At 37.2% G+C, this 19608-nt stretch overlaps 1 protein-coding gene across 11 annotated transcripts in view; it reads right to left on the bottom strand.

Moving 5' to 3' along the window:
* The window catches only part of CREM (cAMP responsive element modulator), a 69905-nt gene that overhangs the window by 20193 nt on the left and 30104 nt on the right, over positions 1-19608 (bottom strand). For 5 of the 11 annotated variants that reach the window (XM_088844162.1, XM_088844160.1, XM_088844163.1 and 2 more), the window contains 4 exons: positions 13683-13829; positions 10536-10633; positions 10252-10394; positions 383-571 (listed from right to left, as the gene is read on the bottom strand). In XM_088844162.1, coding sequence (XP_088700288.1) covers positions 383-571; positions 10252-10394; positions 10536-10633; positions 13683-13829 — 577 coding nt within the window. The remainder of the gene's footprint in view (positions 1-382; positions 572-10251; positions 10395-10535; positions 10634-13682; positions 13830-19608) is intronic. The other 6 variants (XM_088844166.1, XM_088844165.1, XM_055427923.2 and 3 more) reach the window with 3 other exon arrangements.

Below are 19608 nucleotides of genomic sequence, written 5' to 3'. Positions count from 1 at the left end.
TTCAGTGCATTGTGGACTGGATACTTAAGTCTTCCTAAGACTAGGTACTAAAAACATATTCAGTACATTTCTAATCCCCAGAGGAAGAATATTTACTTAAAAACTTCATGTTTCCAACTCCTTTTTTTTCATTATGTTACTCTGAATTTAACTTTTCTTTAGAGCCAATAAAATCTGCTAAAAATCGAAAACTGTACAGTTTATTTAACTTTTGGTTTAGTATGCTAAAATACTTCTCCAAGCCTTTTTAAGTCCTCCCTCCCTCCTCCCTCCCTCCCCAAATCTACGTCCTGTATGTTTCAGAGAACTATGAAATCACCACTAAATGGTGTGCTCTAGTAACCCACAGGTATTCTAAATGTATTAGATGAATGACATATACCTTGAACCACCACCTGGCTGCCTGGGACAAAGAACTGCTGTGTGCCATCTGCTGACTGTGCTGCGTACTGCACAATTGTAGCACCTGGTGGAGGAGCTCCTGAATTTGTCATTGTTAATGCCTGCAGTCCCTGAACACCATCAGATCCCGGGTTAGAAATCTGGATTGTTCCACCTTGGGCTATAGCAACTTAACAGAAAAAAAAAAGAAGTATTAGAGAATTTCAAGATTTGTTCTCAACAACCCCATAATGGAAGAATATATATTCTGGGCCTATATATGACCAAAGCTTCTCATTCTCAAGTTACCCTTAATTCTCTATGCTAGATTGATCAAGGGACCCTCCTTCATGGGACAACACACTGAAAAAGCTCAAAACACTTGAAAATGTCTTATATTCAGAACTGCTTGAAATACACAGAACTCACGGAGTTCTTCCTCTTCCCTGGCATCCATATATATATATATATATAGTATTTAAGAGGAAGAATGGAGATGCAGGCAGGGATAAAGTCCAGGTTTTGACTTTCTCCTTTCTTTCTCATATATTATTAGTTATAAACTACATTCTTCTAAGATTTAAGAAATGGTCAATTAAATTCCATCGAGCATTATAATTACAATAAATTTGTACCTTCAGCTAACTACTTGTCTAATTTATCATCAAAAGAAAGTAACTTTTAATGGAATATATATTTAATATATAGCTTTAAAGCCTATATATATTTATTAAAATATATGTGTACTTACATATTTAATAAAACGTGTGTATATATACATTTAGACATGAGGTTTTAAAGTGCAAGTCTATAAAACTGTAACCTTTACCATTTTGATTATGTCAGGAGAATCCTGAAATATAAAATGCTAAGTTGGAAAGAACCTTAAAAGGTAACTGTACGGAAAGAATTTGTGCTACAATATTTACCTCTACAAAGTCTCTTAAATAACTGTAGCTATGGCAACAGATATGAGGTAGACTTCCCTTAAATATTGAGACTTACCAACCATGTTTAAAAGTTGACGTATTAACAGAAAGTTTCACAAGAATAACTGATCAAATGTTATGTTTTAAAATTTCACTCTAATAGACAAATAAGGACTACTGAAAATATCTGAGAGCTCTATATACTTTAACATAAAGATGACTCCATGTTTTAGTTTAGACACTAGAGGTTAAGTGGAACAAGGGCTAGTCTTTAAAATAAAAATCACATATAAACCAGCTAACTAGACTTTACAATGAAGATAGAAGTTAACACATAATCAGAGTAACACGACCCCTATAATTTAATGTAAGTGGCTTACAGGAATGCTGTGGTAGTGTCTAAGGTATATTCTGAATATTTCAGAGTCATTTTCTAACTTTGTTATGGCATCTAAGCAAAGGTGACAATCTGATCGGATAAACCTGTCAGAACTATTAGTAACAATGACAACCACCACCACCACCACCACATCTTCAGTTCTTTGACCTAAAGTTCTAGGGCCAACACAGAAAGATGAGTTAACATTTTTAAAAAAGATTTCAACACAGAGGCATTATCTGGTTTTAGTTCACTGGCAGGCTACCACAAGATTGATAGAAATTGAAGAATCAGTTACCAAAATGTCAATAGTTGAGAAACTCTGAAGTAATCTCACTTTATTTGTCTGGTTCATCTACAGCATTATATTTCGTACACATTTTCAAAACAAAATTTCACCATGACTGTCCAAAGATTTCAAGGGTCTCAGGACTCACTCTTAATAATAAAAGGATTTGAGAGAAATCTAAAAAAGAAGAGATATCGCGTCCTTGGATCTTCATGGCTGGACATGAATGAATGTCATATGTTGTTATATATTTGAATGCATATTTAATAGCTGGATGTCAAAGAAACAGTGCTTTATAAAGAACAGGCATGGGCAGTGTACCCACCATGTTAAGCAGCACAAAGGCTAGCACACAGCAGGCATTCAATAAATATGATTGATGAGTGAATGGCTATCATTTCCTCAAGACAGGACAGATAAAAACTTAAGCCACATGTGAGTGTAGAAGAGTTAAATGAAGTACGGTTTCAAATTGTAATTATAGAACTTAATTTTCCATATTGACAAAATTATCAAGCTTTTGAACTAGTAACAGATCTGAGTAGTTGCTTCCAAGGATAAGAACCATGAAATAGGTAGATAAAGATCCTTTCTTTCTTCTTTTCATACTTCATTTTTTTTACTCTTTTAGTTTTCAATGTTTTCCCAATAGATCTAACCAAATTTCTTTGCTTTCACGCTGTGAAAAACTGAATCTGTTCTTATCATTTTATTTTTCTGATCATTATATAATTAGACATGGAAAACAAAAGACATGCAGGCACACAGAAGCTGGCTCTAGAGAGAAAATGTTTCTACTGATGAGTCTTGTCCTTTAGCCTTTTTTTTTTTTTTTATATCAAAGGCACTCTTGATTTTTGCATAAGCAAATGACAGAGGGCTCTCTGACAATCTCTCAACTGACAATATCCCCAATGCTGAAAGATTTCTCAGTGCTTCAGGATACCGGAAATAGGCTTTGTGAGCATGTGTGTATATATTCAAAAGATGTGAGGAAGAAACTTTTTAGGTTACAAAAATTTTCAAGGATAGCATATGTTTTCAATAAACACATCAGTATAAATCAAGTAGTAGGAAAAACAAAATGAAATTAACTGAGTTTAGTCATAGCTTAGATAATTATTAGCTTTATAAACTTATGGAAATTTTCTAGTGAACATAAAAGGTAATAGAATTTTGTGTCAATTATTTGCCCTACCCACAGACCAAACCTTTTTCCTGCTGGGGGGGGCAGTCTGGAGTATTTTAAAACCAATCTCAGACATCAGGTCTGGAAAATCATTTTAAAATAAAATCACTGGCCCATATCAAGGCCATTAGGAACCAATGAAAATAAAATAGCTTTGTATTTCCTACTGATTCCTAGGTCCTTGGAGGAACCTAAGTTTTACTAATGCTCTCTTGGACTGAAAGGGCTGCCCTGGTGGCTCAGACAGTAAAGAATCCACTTGCAATGCAGGAGACTTAGGTATGATCCCTGGGTCAGGAAGATCCCCTGGAGAAGGGAATGGCTACCCATCCAATATTCTTGCCTGGAGAACTCCATGAACAGAGCAGCCTGGTGGGCATGCAACTGAGGCATAAAAGCTTATACTTATGGCCACTATATTGTTCGTAATGGAGAACCTATATGGGTCTGTGTATAGTGATTAGGATGCAAGCAGAGGTAAAGTATTATTTTAGGCCACTTGCGACTGAACTGAACTGAACTGAACTGAACACATGCACACTTATTTTCCTCTTCTAAGTAAGCCTTAATAACATTATGATTTGATGAAATAATCTCAACTGAAGGAAAACTGAATGGTTAGATTACACGATCAGTTAAATTCTACTTCACTGTCCATTATGAGTTGACTCAAGCCTGATGGTATACTATCTACTCATAGTAGTGGCAGGCAGAGGTTAAGCTCTAGTGTTCCAGTTGCTCTGGGAGATGCCTAATTTTCTGTCCTCTATAAAGTCTCAGGTGAACAACACCCCATAATTAAGTAGGTCACTCCAAACCCACAGACTGAATGTTGAACACACTGGCCTTACATTAAAAAAAAAAAAAGTTTGTCTAGAGAGAGTTTAACTCATTAGTTAATAAGTATTTTTCCACTAAGTCAGTTTTAGTGGTTACACAGATGTCTTCATACACATTCTCACATAGCCATGATATTTAGTTTCAAATCAGAATTAACAAGTATGGTCTCCCCATCCCCAACTTACCATATCCCATGGTGACCAGGATGATACCATACCAACTAGTCTAAGTGATGAATTCTTTAAAAATTCTTGGTATAAAAAACTGTTTTAAAATATCTGCTACTTCTGCTATTCACTGCCATGGCACACTTCTCTTCTTAGAGGAAGCAGTATCACTGAAGCAAGGAAAACACTACTTATAGGATGAAAATTCAAGAACTTTGGTAAAAAAAAATTTAATTAAAAAATAATATTTTAAAGCCATATATAATCAATAAAGGAGGAAGAGAAAAATAAGGATGGAAACTCGAAAAAAAAAAAATTCATGACCAAATGTGGAAGAAGCAAAATTCAAGATTTCATCTGACCTCTTTTCACAAGATACATCTTTTTAAATCTAAATCTGTATATATGAGCTAATTCAAACTATAGGATCTTCCCTGTAGCTCAGACGGTAAAGAATCTGCCTGCAGTGAAGAAGACCCAGGTTCGATTCCTGGGTCGGAAAGATCCTCTGGAGAAGGGAATGGCAATCCGTTCCAGTATTCTTGCCTGGAGAATCCCATGGACAGAGGAGCCTGGCGGGCCACAGTCCATGGGGTCGCAAAGAGTCAGACACAACCGAGCGACTTAACACTACCACTACTACTATATATGAGCTATTTCAAACACATGAACATGTAAATGTTTCAGTTCAGTTCAGTTCAGTCGCTCAGTCGTGTCCAACTCTCCGCGACCCCATGAATCACAGCACGCCAGGCCTCCCTGTCCATCACCAACTCCCGGAGTTCACTCAAACTCATGTCCATAGAGTCGGTGATGCCATCCAGCCATCTCATTCTCTGTCGTCCCCGTCTCCTCCCACCCCCAATCCCTCCCAGCATCAGACTCTTTTCCAGTGAGTCAACTCGTCGCATGAGGTGGCCAAAGTATTGGAGTTTCAGCTTTAGCATCAGTCCTTCCAATGAAATCAGATTGATTATATTCTTTGCAGCCAAAGATGGAGAAACTCTATACAGTTAGCAAAAACAAGACCAGGAGCTGATTGTGGCTCAGATTATGAACTCCTTATTGCCAAATTCAGACTGAATTGAAGAAAGTAGGACAAACCACTAGACCATTCAGATATGACCTAAATCAAATCCCTTATGATTATACAGTGGAAGTGAGAAATAGATTGAAGGGACTAGATCTGATAGATAGAGTGCCTGATGAACTCTGGACAGAAGTTCGTGACACTGTACAGGACACAGGGACCAAGACCATCCCCATGGAAAAGAAATGCAAAAAAGCAAAATGGCTGTCTGAGGAGGCCTTACAAATAGCTGTGAAAAGAAGAGAAGCGAAAAGGAAAGATATAAGCATCCGAATGCAGAGTTCCGAAGAAGAAAGCATTCCTCAGCGATCAATGCAAAGAAATAGAGGAAAACAACAGAATAGGAAAAACAAGAGATCTCTTCAAGAAAATGAGAGATTCCAAGGGAACATTTCATGCAAAGATGGGCCGATAAAGGACAGAAATGGTATGGACCTAACAGAAGCAGAAAATATTAAGAAGAGGTGGCAAGAATACACAGTAAGAACTGTACAAAAAAGATCTTCACGACGAAGATAATCACGATGGCGTGATCACTCACCTGGAACCAGACATCTTGGAATGTGAAGTAAAGTGGGCCTTAGAGAGCATCACTACGAACAAACCTAGTGGAGGTGATGGAATTCCAATTGAGCTATTTCAAATCCTGAAAGACGATGCTGAGAAAGTGCTGCACTCAATAGGCCAGCAAATTTGGAAAACTCAGCAATAGCCACAGGACTGGAAAAGGTCAGTCTTCATTCCAATCCCAAAGAAAGGGAATGCCAAAGAATGCTCAAACTACCGCACAATTGTAAATGTTTAATTACTTACAATTTACAATTTAAAACCATCTTTACTACAATTGCAATGAAAGGATTCATAAATAAAACCTCATTGAATGAACTTTAAAAAGGAATAGCCAAAAAAAAAAAGAAAAGAACAGACCTTACTCAAGTGAATTCTCAGACTGAAATTCAAAAAGAGAGCACAATACATAAACTGAGTGCCTGAAAGACTGAAACAGCCTGGAGCTAAAGGAACAGCAACACTGACGGTAAAGAACCTGATTCACACTAAGCAGACACCACCCAAAGTGTGCTTTGAAAGGTACCTGGGGCGCGCGCAAGCAAAGTCATTCCTAACAACTGTATTTGCTTTGGAATGTACAAGCTGATCATGCCAATTCCTCTTGTGAAGAAATGGAATGGGTGCTCATTCATTCGAGCTTCCTGAGAATTCTGAATTCTTCAAGCAGTCCACAAAGGTCACAGATAACCTTTCTTCATAATGGTGGATTTAGGATGAACTTACTTACCGTTAGCATACAGATGAGTTAATAGAGACTCACTCTAACAAGATTCCTAGGAAAACAAAGTAGGAGCAAGAAAAGAGACAGGGATATTTAGGAGAAAATAATTTGAAGTCTTGGATGATAGCCCTTAACTGGTAAGGGAAGAAGTAGGGTTAGCTCGACAATGTATTTAAAAAAAAACTGTCTTTAGAGAAAATTTCATGAAGAAACTTCAAACATTTAAATTTCTTTACCTGCAACAGCACAAATAGAATAACCACAACTTCTGTTCAAGAATTCATTCCCACTCAATGCATGTCATGCAGCAAGTAACATTCTTTGCTAATTCTAAGACAGTCTGAACCACCATTGTTCAGAAATAGTCTCTTGAGACAAATCACATTTTCTTTGACCAGAATGACTTAATTGACATACAGCAAACCTGTCACTAACATTGGTACTTCTAGTAAAGTTTCGCAAGTGTAGCTCACCTTCTTGGTGTTGCAATAATGAATCCCTGCCTATTTTAAGTTATTTTCCCTACTGGAAATAGCCTATTCTAACTTTCACTTCTTGCTTTTGTCATTTAAAAAATAAGTTGAAATAATAAGGCCAACTTCTGTAAATATCTCACTTTCAACTGCTAAAAATGCAACTATTTGTATGAGAAAACTTAAGCACACTTCATTTTTTATTTTATTTCTTCAACTTTTACAGTTCCTTTGTTTTTAACACCAATGAACTCACTGTATCAAATTAAAATAAATAATAATTAGTATAATAAAAATAATTATAATTTATATATAATAATTTTTGAAGTTTTTTTATCCATGGATAAAAGTTGAAGAATTAAAATCTTTTTATAATAAGTTTATAAAACGATCTCAAAACTAGGTACATAGAAATACACAGAAGAATCTCCAGAAATTCTAGTAAAATAAACTCTAATCTAAAAACCAAAGGACACTAGTAACTCTATTTCTAGATATTTAAGAACATTTAATCATTAATTTCTGTTAAGCTACTGCTAGTAAGAAATGGTTGATGAAAGTGGATCTTGTATAAATATACATTTAAAGCAAGGTCTTCTAAAGAAAAACTTAAAAAGATTAATATTCATTTGTCAAATGAAAGAATTATCAACATAAACAAGTGTCACTAACTATCTAAGAAATCTGTTTTTAATATAGGCAATATCCCCTTTTTGAGAACCGATAAAATGGCAGTTTTTAACCTGCGGACAACATATATTGGACAAACACAACTTTTTATTAAAATAACTGCCAGAATCATACTGCATGGATCCAAATTAAGAAAACTGAGTAACAAATGGTCCATGACATCTTATGGAGAAACTGTATGGTAAACAGTAAATAAATATGCCTTAACCTCTATGCTAAGGAAAAAAAATTGTCCATGACTTCTAATGGAGCAAATAAATATATACCCTAATTTCTAAACATTTGATTTTCTAGTTCTCAACCAGCACCCCTGACTCCACTCCCCGACACCCACATACTCCACACCCAAGGTAGTGACAATATTGAACCCCCAGCTCTAAGCGCATGCTAAGAGCTCAAGAAACGCTGCTGGAGAGGACAGTTTAATGATAGTGAGTGAGACACTGCCACATCTGGCTTACATTTCTCTGTTTCATGTCAAAAGCAGTATGTCTCTTTTGACATGAAGAGTCAAAAGATTTTACCCCCACAGGTAAAATCTGTTGTCTCCTTTTGTTCTCACATTAACCCTGAGCTTGGCAATTTAGTGTTAGTCACACTTCAAAGACTGAAAAACTGAGATATGAAATTATACCAGGCAGTGACTGGCAGGAACATGTACCACCGCCTTCCCCATATCGTCGCCAGCTTCAACATCCTCTCAACCCAACATGTTCTCACGACTCCAAATTCTCAGCTAATAATCTAGGCAAATTCACCCACAGCATCCTTGCCCATGTCACTTAGAAACAGATCAATTGCTAAGCAGCATCAGGATATGCCAGAGAGATTTGTAAGATGCCAGCATCTTAATCACTTAATCTTCAAACTTTAAGATATCTTAGCATAATTTCCGGAGAAGGCAATGGCAAGCCACTCCAGTACTCTTGCCTGAAAAATCCCATGGATGGAGGAGCCTGGTAGGCTGCAGTCCGTGGGGTCGCTAAGGGTCGGACACGACTGAGCGACTTCACTTTCACTTTTCACTTTCACACATTGGAGAAGGAAATGGCAACCCACTCCAGTGTTCTTGCCTGGAGAATCCCAGGGACGGGAGAGCCTGGTAGGCTTCCGTCTATGGGGTCACGCAGAGTCGGACACGACTGAAGTGACTTAGCAGTAGCAGCATAATTTCAGCAGTAATTTCCAACATTTTCCCTGTCATGACACAAAAGAGACAATGGTAACAGCCTACTGCTCAAGGCCAAAGCTGACTAGCCAGGAGGTTCCAGGATCTCCAAGCCACGCCCAGTCACACTGGTTCTGGCATATAAATCAGAAAAGTGATAAAAGAGAAATGAAAGGGAAAACTTCAAGGTCTAACTCTTACAGACCGTGGAGAGTTCTCTTTTCCTGACGTTGACTTTGGACAGGTCCAATCAGCGCTCTGTACAGGATGTGGATGTGGACAAATTATATTATATCCCAGGTCTGCCTAGTATCAGGGTAGGAGCTACCCAAAGAACCAGAATCACCAAAGCAGAATTTGCTTAATACTGCAAATCTACCACCAGTAAAAGAAAAAAACTAATGACTGTATAAGGCTTTCCCAGAGATTACAGCAGCCAGGTCATAAGTTAAGACTTGAGATTTTTTGTAGGTATTATTACTTTTTAAAGGGAAAACAGAAAATATATCTAAAATATTAACACTGTACTTAGATCAACACAGTCATTAACATCAAACATATTTCTGTACCTAACTAGCTTTTTTTAAAAAACTTTTTTCCTGCCCTTTTCTCTCTTTTCCTCCCCACTTTTCTTTCTTTTTTTACTTAAGTATTTTTTATATCAAATGTTCTTGATTTGGGGAAAGACTAGTGCTTTAACTGGAGCACAAAGCACAGAACTAACAGCCCATTAAAATGCACAAGACTAAATGTGAATGTATCTGTTTATTTACAGCTTTTGGTGCTTAGAATTTCAAATAAAATGATCTGTCCAATTGCGGTAGTTTAAAAAAATAAGTAATTTTTCCATTCTCTTCTAGAAAAAGCTGCAGCACAAATTAACACAGTAGAAAGTAGTGAAAACAGAATTACATTTAAAACATAGTTTAGAAAACATAAGCACCTCTTTTAGATTAGTAAGTATAAGATGTAATTGCTGGTGACAAAAGTCAACAAGAATGAAATACAGACATTGATATCTTATTGTGTTCACATGGATCAGAGACAAAAACAGTAAGTTTTAAGTGTTTACTAGATATGAATACAAACATATAAATAAGAAAAACCTTCCCTTTATTTTGACCCCAAAGTTTTCTTCTATATTTAGTAAACACATTTTTTTGGTTGGTATTTTTCAAAAGTATATGACAACTGTCAGTACAAATGTCTCACTTCTTTAACATGTACTTTTCACACTGTGATACACAATTTAGGTATTATGACGCATTTTTTAAATGGAACAGTTTAGTGCCAAGACCCAAGCTGCTTCAGGGAAACGAAGACTTAAAGCTAGCACTACGTCATATGGAATTGCCGCATACATACTGTATTGCCCCGTGCTAGTCTGATATATGCTAGTCGGCACTGCCATAGCAGCGATGTTAGGTGGTGTTCCCTCTTCCTCTGATTTTTCTTCTTCAATCTTGGGTACACCAGGCACATCAGAGGAAAGTTCATTCAGTATTTTTCTAAAATATAATTCAACAATACAAAGAATTAAGATACCTGAATGAGATTTAAAACAGAAAAGCTATCACAGGAGAATCAGAGGTATCTTTATTTCTCCCTTTTTGGGAAAACTTTTCATGACTGTAGGAAACTTAACTTACCTGTAAGAGGGTCTTCGTGAAAGGATTTCTCTACGTTTATGAGAATCAATTACACCTTCTGATTCTGCAGACTCATCTGTTTCTGCAATGGTTGCTACCTATAACACAAGAGTTCCTGAGATGCATCATAAAAGCCATCGTATCTCCTTCATTCACAACTCAGTGTCTGAAGGGGCTCTGCGTGCAGCACAAAGTCGGGCACTGCCAACAGAACACACTGAGCTGGGCTAACTGTGCTCACAACCTGGCTCAGGAGAGGAAGTGCAGACACGGACACTTGGCTATAAACCAGCCTGTATACCAAGGATGACACAGATGACAAATGCTACAGAAATGCACACGTGCCAGACAGGCTTCAGGGAAACACTGAATGTAAGACACACAGGCCTAAGACCCAACCCTGAAAATGTCTCACAAATCCAGCAGAGGGTGAGCTAGCAAGTGACAGAGGAGAAAACAATACCACTGCTCACTTAGTTCAAATTAGACATTAGATAGATCCAAAGAAGAAAGAATATTAAGTAGGTAAATACTTGTGTTAACAAACCTGGTTAAAGTTATGATTTATATTATAAGAAGTAGGTTGGGCTCGATGTCAGCAGGTCTTGTCAAAATAAGAAATTACTCCTCAAAAGAAAGATCAGTTTTAAATACAATTTCATTTTTTGAAGGAATAGTATAATAACATGAGTATTAAAGAAAGGAAACTAAAATAATAAATCTCTCCACAATATAACTGCTCTTAATACATTCAGCCATCTATCATAGGTTCTGAGTTTACAAAACTATTAATATCATCTATCATCTAGTTCTGAGCTTACAAAACTCCTTCAATGAATATTATAAGGACATGGGATTTGATTTGGGTATCATCAAAAAATCATATTAAAATACCAACAATGTAAGCAGGAACATATACTTCCCAAGGCACATGGATGTGCATGTATGTTTGCCCACACGTTTGATCATGCATCTTTGGTCATGGATACCCTATACATAAGCACACTCAGGCATGAAAAGAATTTATTAGAGAAACTATTGTTGCAGTCAGACAACCATACATCATCACCAACTATTTATCACTTTCTATTGGGCTTTCACACATCTCTTGTATAATCATAACCACCCCTTTGTGCAAGGTAGGCTATTACTGTAGAAAGTGAAAACTGAAGTTCACCACTCACCAGGTTGGAATTCTAAGACAAGATCCATAGGCACCTACCTCTGTAAAGATAATTAAGTCACCCATTTAACAAAATCCAAAACAGCCTATTGAAAATGAGATAATACTCTCTCTTCCAGTGCCAGCGAGGTTAAAGCTAAGTAGAAATATCTGCATCCTAATAAAAGTCACAAAAAGGAGAGTGGAAAGTCATGTTTTATAATCAGTCGGAAAGAGTCAGAAGCTCCTAGAATTAAGGTCCTCACAAGAAAAGGAAAAAAAAGACACTACTGAGAATCACTTAAACTTTTGAACAACTCAGAAGAGACATCTGTGCCACAAAGATAAACAGACTTTTATTGCACATGGATTTATTACTTCAAATATCGTGGTGCAACCCTTATCCTTATTTTGCAACAAACTGGATTCAAATATACAGGAAAAGGACAAGACCATAATTAAGTATAAGCAACTACGTTTTCTTCACAGATCTTTTTGTCATCAGATAGGTTCAAATAATTTCAATATTTAAAGGATAAAGACAAACTGACCTTAAAAAGGAACAGAAATAAATTTAGTAAAAGAGAAAAGTATGCTTTAAGAATGCATACTTAATAGTTTATATCTGCTGATGCAAAAAAGAATGTTTTTGCTTAAGAAATGTTAAGAATTTATGACCAACTTTGGTGACAATAATAACAAAACACATCTCTGGATCACAACTGCAACACTAACCACATCTAAAAAAACCAAGGTTTAGTCTGATGTATAAATGCAACAGCAATTAACAATAATATCATGGCACACAGATGAATGAATAATAAACCTAAATTTCTACACTTTCCTGTGAGTGTTGGTGAAAACAGTGTCAGTACTACAATATTTACATTATGATGTTTATCAGACATCTCCAAAGAAGCCTGAAAGTACTTTTAAGCGTTTTTGGAGAGCTTTGCTAAATGAATCTGAGTTTGAGCAAAGAGCAACAATTTAAAGGAGAATGACTGGACCTGCAAATTAGGAGCTGACAACAAAACTGCAGCTCAAGTCAATTCTGTATCCAACAGGGCACCAAGCACTTCACAAAGAAAAAGGAACCTGCCTGCAATGTGGGAGACCTGGGTTCAAAGCCTGGGGCAGAAGATCCCCCTAGAGAAGGGAACAGCTACCCACTCTGGCCTGAATTCATGGATAGAGGAGCCTGGAGTGCTATAGTCCATGGGGTAGCAAAGAGTTGGACATGACTGAGGGACTTTCAAAAAAAGAAAAAAACTTCTACAGAAATAAAAAGGAAATTCTTCCAAATGTTTAATAACAAGAGTTGACCATCACTCTTTTCCTTGCCCACCAGTTCAACCACTTAGAATTTATCCTAAAGAAATTTTTAGGCAAATGTACAAATATAGCTTATGTACATATATTTAGATAAACACAGGGATGTGTATAAATAACATCCATACTTTAAAATATGGAAATTGGTACATTATGTTGAATTGTATTTAAATAATTTATATTATTTAAATAATTATATTAGGTCATCTATGACTAAAAAAAGACTACATATAATTGGTAACATTACTACATTATAATTTGGTAATAATATAGTACATATAAATAACAGAATACTAGCATGCCATTAAAATATGTTTATGTATGCACATAGTAAACATATATGGAAGACTTTCAACCAAATGTTAATAGTACTTATATCTGAGTGCTGAGATTATTTTTACTTTCTTCTTTTCTGTATTTTATAATTTTTCTCTAAATGAAAATAGGCAAATGTGCAATTTCAAAATAAATAAAGAAGCCAGTGTTGACATAACAAAAAGAAATTACCACCATACTAATAGATTGTTTCTTATATGGTTAAAAAAAAGAGCATCAAATCTACAGGGGAAAAAAAAAAAGGATAAATGAATTAGTAAAAGAAAAAATAAAAGCTCAAGAAAGCCAAAAAGAAGTCATTTAGGAAAGAGGCTGACCTGAACAGTCTGTATTTGTGGTGACTGAATAACAGATGGCTGTGGGGTCTGAATGACTCCCTGGACGTGGACGGTCTGGCCGGAAGGTAACTGTACTAGAGTTACAGCTGGGGAGCCTCTTCCGGTGCTGGATCCAGCTACAGAAACCTGCAGAAACCAGCATCATTGAGGATTAAGGCTGAACATTTTTTTTCCCCCACTGTTACAATCTGCCTATTTTCCCTGCTTCTAAGAAATGTTCAGCAAGCCAGGGTACTCACCATTAGGAGATGGTTACTGTGCTGGAACAGTCATTCTCTGATGTGACAGATATTAAAGAACCCATGCGTCTCACTTTCGGTTCCCATGCTTCAGTGGCTAAGAATGTTCCAAGCACAAAGTTCTAAAGCAGTTAAACTACCTCACTACGACCTCAAGACTACTAACAGTGAAGCCTTCTTTAGGCCAGAGTATAAACCACTCTCTCTAACTTAAGAGCAATCGGAGACAGAACTTAACTATGGTAAATTATTTTTTAATAAGTGCAACTTCTGACATGTGATATTAGATATTACTCCAGATACAAGCTAATGCCTTGTCTCTATACTGATGAAAATTTCAGTTACTTTTATGCCCCAATAGTCACAAAAAAAGGCATAGAAAAAGAAATCCCAGGACCTCTCAGGCCCTTAGCACATCCAAACCAGAGAAAGCTCATACCCTGGAGACTGTGTGGTCCTTGCACACTCCCCTCCCCACAGCTTAAGCATGCAGAACCATCACGTGGTTTGCACAGGGAGGAGATACAGCTGTTTCCCACCACCTCGGATGCTTGCAACAAAGAGCCCTGCCAGCAAAACACATTAAAACGTGTTTTGTTTTGTTCACTTCTCTGGACTCAAAACCTGCCAAGTTTCTAATTGGTAAACAACTCAGTCCTAAAACCCCTCATAATCTTACAAACTCTGCCTCATTTTACTAAGTTTCACTATTCATTATGACTTCCTCGGAACAGAGACTTTGGACATGAAAGAACCTACTAGTTTCTATCATGAGTGGTGGCAGACCACAGAATCTAAAACAAATTTTGAAGAAAGCCTCTGTGGGCCCTCACTTGAAGGAAAACCAATCATTTCCAGTCAACTTACACAAATACTTTTTAAAAATTACTAAGAACTGGGTTTATAACAAGTAATCAGATGTATTTACATCATTCCCTTGGAAGGCAAACTTCTTTGTCAATCTAGAAGTAAAGTTTTCTATCCAAGCAAGAGAACCTACATGGAGAGCACTGAACCAGGTGCACCAGGGTGAAAAGCAGAATTGCTAAACCCAACACCTAAGAAACAATAGCACACAAACAGTAGAGAACTAATTGCTCCATTGTCCAGGTCAGGAAAACCACAGGAGTACACAACAGAAAGATCAGCCGGAGTCTGAACAAGTGGAGGTGTTGTGTACAAGCTGCCCCTTGAGCCAGGCCTTGCTATGGTCTGGATAACAGCTGGAGAGAAAAGTGAGGACCCGGGGCAGAGACCACCCGACATGGAGCCCCATGGGTAAATTCAGCCCACCTGCCCCTGGAGTATTATTGCCAACTTTAGATTTCAGGGGAAAGAAAAAGGGCATCCCATAATGGAGCCCTCAGATTTAACACCCAGAAGTTTAAAAGCTACTGGATTTATTCTACAAATGTTCCCTGCATGAACTATATAAAGGGATCCTTCTCTTTGTGAACCAATTGCCAAAAAAAAAAAAAAAAAAGGTACTCCTCTGCCACATGACTAAGGCTCAGACATTTTAGTCTCAGGACACCTTTACACTCCTAAAAATGACTGATGACCTCAAATAACTTTTGCTTATGTTACACCCAGCAGGATCCTGTAAATGTACAGCCAGCTCCTGGGAAGGGAAATGCTATGGGTAACTTTTGCAGATTTCTGTAATGAAAATACTCCTACTATGCAGATTTTAAGCTGCCAATGGGTGACATTGAAGACAAAGCTGGAAAAAGATGTGTGCAACTGACTATGACAAGCAGCTCAGCTCTTATATATATAAGCTGTTATACGTGTGTATATATATATAATATTGATATTTACTAAATAGAAACTAAAACTGAGAAATTTTTAAAAATATTTAGTAATTAATTTAAAAATAATAATTCCATCATATGCTAACATAAATAACATTTTCTGAAGACTATTTTCAAAGAAATGATAATTAGTCACAAGAATGTCAATGTTATACATTTTTACAAATTCTTTTAATGTATGGTTTAACTTAAAACAAGCTGGATTTTCATACTTATTTCTGCACTGAATCTGTTGCAATAAGTTATTTCAATTGGTATATGAATATGCCTTATACAGATGTATGATTAGAAAAGGTGGAGTGTATCAATAGCTTTTTCAGAAAAATGTGGGTATTCTTCTTGGATACTACCCCAAAACTCAGCAAGTGGTTGTTTTTCTCAAAGGTTAGTGGCCATGTGTAATCTCAAAACTGAGTTATGTTAAAATCAATTGATCTGGGACTTCCCTGGGGGTCCAATGGCTAACACAACACACTCCCAGTACAGGGAATCCAGGTTCAGTCCCTGGTCAGGGAACTGTATCCCACACACTGCAACTAAAGATCCTGCGTGCTACAACTAAGACCTGATGCAGCCGAATAAATAAATGCTAAAAAAAAAACTCTATTGCTCCGTCTTATACTTCAGATGGTTCTTTAGCCAGGCATGATTTTGTAATGTCATGTAGTAGCTACTTGGAAAATACTGAGTTACTGAATTAAGTAGATCTCCCAAATGCTGATAAATTTCATGATACACTATCAGAAAACTACATTCATTAAAATCAAGATCAAGTAACAGACATTTGGGGCTTTACAGCACCACAGCCGTACTGAATCCTCATGAAGGAGGCACATGAATGACTGGATTACAAGAGTTATAGGAATGAGACAAAGGTCTGTTACTTATTTTTATTTTATATTGTACTATATTTTATTTATAGTGTTGTGTTTGTTTCAGGTGTATAGCAAAGTGATACAGTCATTTATATATATATATATATATATATATATATATGATTTAACAGAAGCAGTTCCCATCTTTTGATGGGGTGCTCATGGTTTATAACATAAATGGCATTATTTTGAGAGAGGGATAACTTAGGTATGGCATTGGGTTTTTTTTCTTTTTGCAGCTTGAGGCAGTTGTAAAATAACTTAATGTAGCTTTTTGCAACTGTGTATTCTATAGTATTTTTTCATTTGGTGAAATTTTAACTGTTAATGTTTTTGGCATTGTGCTTTGTACCATTTATTAAATAAAATTTTTTTAAAAATAAATAAATAAAATCAAGATCAACTTCATCAGAAAACTATAAAATATTGGCAAGTTTTCAAGCTTAAAATGGCAGATGAAGAATTTCCACAATTTGAAACTTCTGCTAAAAGCCTGAATTTTATCATCAGCAATAAACACTGTTAACTGTTTTCCTTGATGTGACAAGCTTACTTCATATGCTTTTGAGAAAATTTTTCAAATACTCAAGTTTGAACAGACATAGATATAATTTAGTTATTAGCCACTGCTTTGAGAAAAATTATATCCTGTGGCAGGGGCGGGTGTGTGTGTGTGAAGACAGCTAGTTCATCTTGTCCCTCAGACAATAACTTGTGATTTTTCTTAAGATCACCAGTGATCTTCAGTAAGTGGCAGAAATGCTTTCTATGAATGTTCTACTTCCAGAACACAGAATATTAAAACAACATGTACTTGAGGGTCAAGATTTAATATAATTGGTAATGTTTACTGCTTCATCAGGGACAGTCTTAAGTGGAACAGACTTTTTAAAAAAAACAAAACTGCAAGTGAATGCAGTGAAGACTGTAATGACCACTAACAAAGTTTGGTGCCACTTACGTGACTGGGATGAGGCACCAACACTTTTAACCCCCACTGTATTTGTGCCATCAGGGCAAATGCCAATACAGAGAAAAAAAAATACATCTTAGTATTATGAAAATAGGTGTGTCCTCCAAAACCTCCAGGCATGATTGTGTAACATCATGTAGTGGTTACTTGGAAAATACTGGGTCCTTGGAGTCTGCTCCAGGGTTCCCTGGATCACACTTTGAAAACTGCTGCTCTGTCCTCATGCAGCCTCTGGGCCCTGCTCACAGCTCAAAGCACAGAGTGCTGAAACGGGCTGCAATTTTAGCTCCACCACAGCAGGATGGCCAAAATCACCACCCACAGCAATTTTGATAGAACATTCCTATGTCAGAGATTGAGGAAAACAGAAGGTACATTATACCCAAGAGCATCACCAGTATTCCTACAGATGAGACCTGTGGCTTGAGATGCAGTTAATGCTACATACATTTTCATGGAAATGACCTGCTGCAGAAAAATTATAGATATTCTGAAGAACAACTCAAGAAAGATTCATGGGGATTCTGCTAAGTATAAATCATGTTTAAAGTCGCTCTAAATGTCTTTCAAGTGTAATTTTCAGGACTTTACATTATTAAACAATGCTCCATCAAAATGGCTTAGTGAGAAGAAACTCTGCTGTAGAAAAGAGAGCTATACCCACTAGAACAAAACTGAATTCCCAGAATTCTGAAGATGAGTTATATGAATCTGTATCTACAGTGAAAACTCGATGTGCAAACTCTGGGCAGTGAAGGTCATGTGTGCGTGCGTTCAGTTGTATCCGACTCTTTGTGACCTCATGGACTGTAATCCACCAGACTCCTCTGTCCATGGAATTCTCCAGGCAAGAATACTGGAGTGGGTTGCCATTTCCTCCTCCAGGGGATCTTCCCAAACCAAGGTTCGAACCCAAGTCTCCTGTGTCTCCTGCATTGCAGGCAGAGTCTTTACCCATTGAGGCACCTGGGAAGCCCCATTTTTCTTATAAACATTATAAATTCATTCCAAGAAATTTTAATAAGTCAATCTTACAGAAACAAGTCATAGATAAAGTAGTAAATAAGAAAGAACAGTCTACTCTCCTAAATCAGAAGGAGACAGAAAACAGATGAAGAGACAAACACATAATTTGGGAGAGATGCCAAATTCTTAAAAGGAAAATAAAGAAGGGTAACTAGTGAGGTGGGCTTCCCTGGTATCTCAGGGGTAAAGAATCCACCTGCCAATGCAGGATACTTGAGTTTGATCCCTGGGTCAGGAAGATCCCTGGGAGAAGGAAATGGCAACCTACTACAGTATTCTTGCCTGGGAAAATCCCATGGACAGAGGAAACTGGTGGGCTACAGTCCATGGGGTCACAAAGAATTGAACAAAACTAAGAGGAAGTTATGACCAATCTAGATAGTATATTAAAAAGCAGAGACATTACTTTGCCAACAAAGGTCCGTCTAGTCAAGGCTATGGTTTTTCCCGTGGTCATGTATGGATGTGAGAGTTGGACTGTGAAGAAAGCTGATCGCCAAAGAATCGATGCTTTTGAACTGTGGTGCTGGAGAAGACTCTTGAGAGTCCCTTGGACTGCAAGGAGATCCAACCGGTCCACTCTAAAGGAGATCAGTCCTGGGTGTTCATTGGGAGGACTGATGCTAAAGCTGAAACTCCAATACTTTGGCCACCTCATGCGACGAGTTGACTCACTGGAAAAGACTCTGATGCTGGGAGGGATTGGGGGTGGGAGGAGACGGGGACGACAGAGAATGAGATGGCTGGATGGCATCACCGACTCGATGGACATGAGTTTGGGTGAACTCCAGGAGTTGGTGATGGACAGGGAGGCCTGGTGTGCTGTGATTCATGGGGTCGCGGAGAGTCGGACACAACTGAGTGACTGAACTGAAGAGACTAATCAACAACAGCTAATGAGGTGGAGGGTGGAAGGAAGCTACGTTAAGGTATACCTACTGTGGAAAGTTTCCCAGAGGAGGGAACTTCTGTGCAAAA

Source organism: Moschus berezovskii, chromosome 15 (assembly GCF_049115385.1).
Source record: "Moschus berezovskii isolate FMDL1 chromosome 15, NW_MosBer_1.0, whole genome shotgun sequence".
Classification (NCBI taxonomy): Eukaryota; Metazoa; Chordata; class Mammalia; order Artiodactyla; family Moschidae; genus Moschus; species Moschus berezovskii.
Note: the sequence above shows the minus strand (reverse complement) of the source record. Positions and strands in the feature narration are given on the sequence as shown.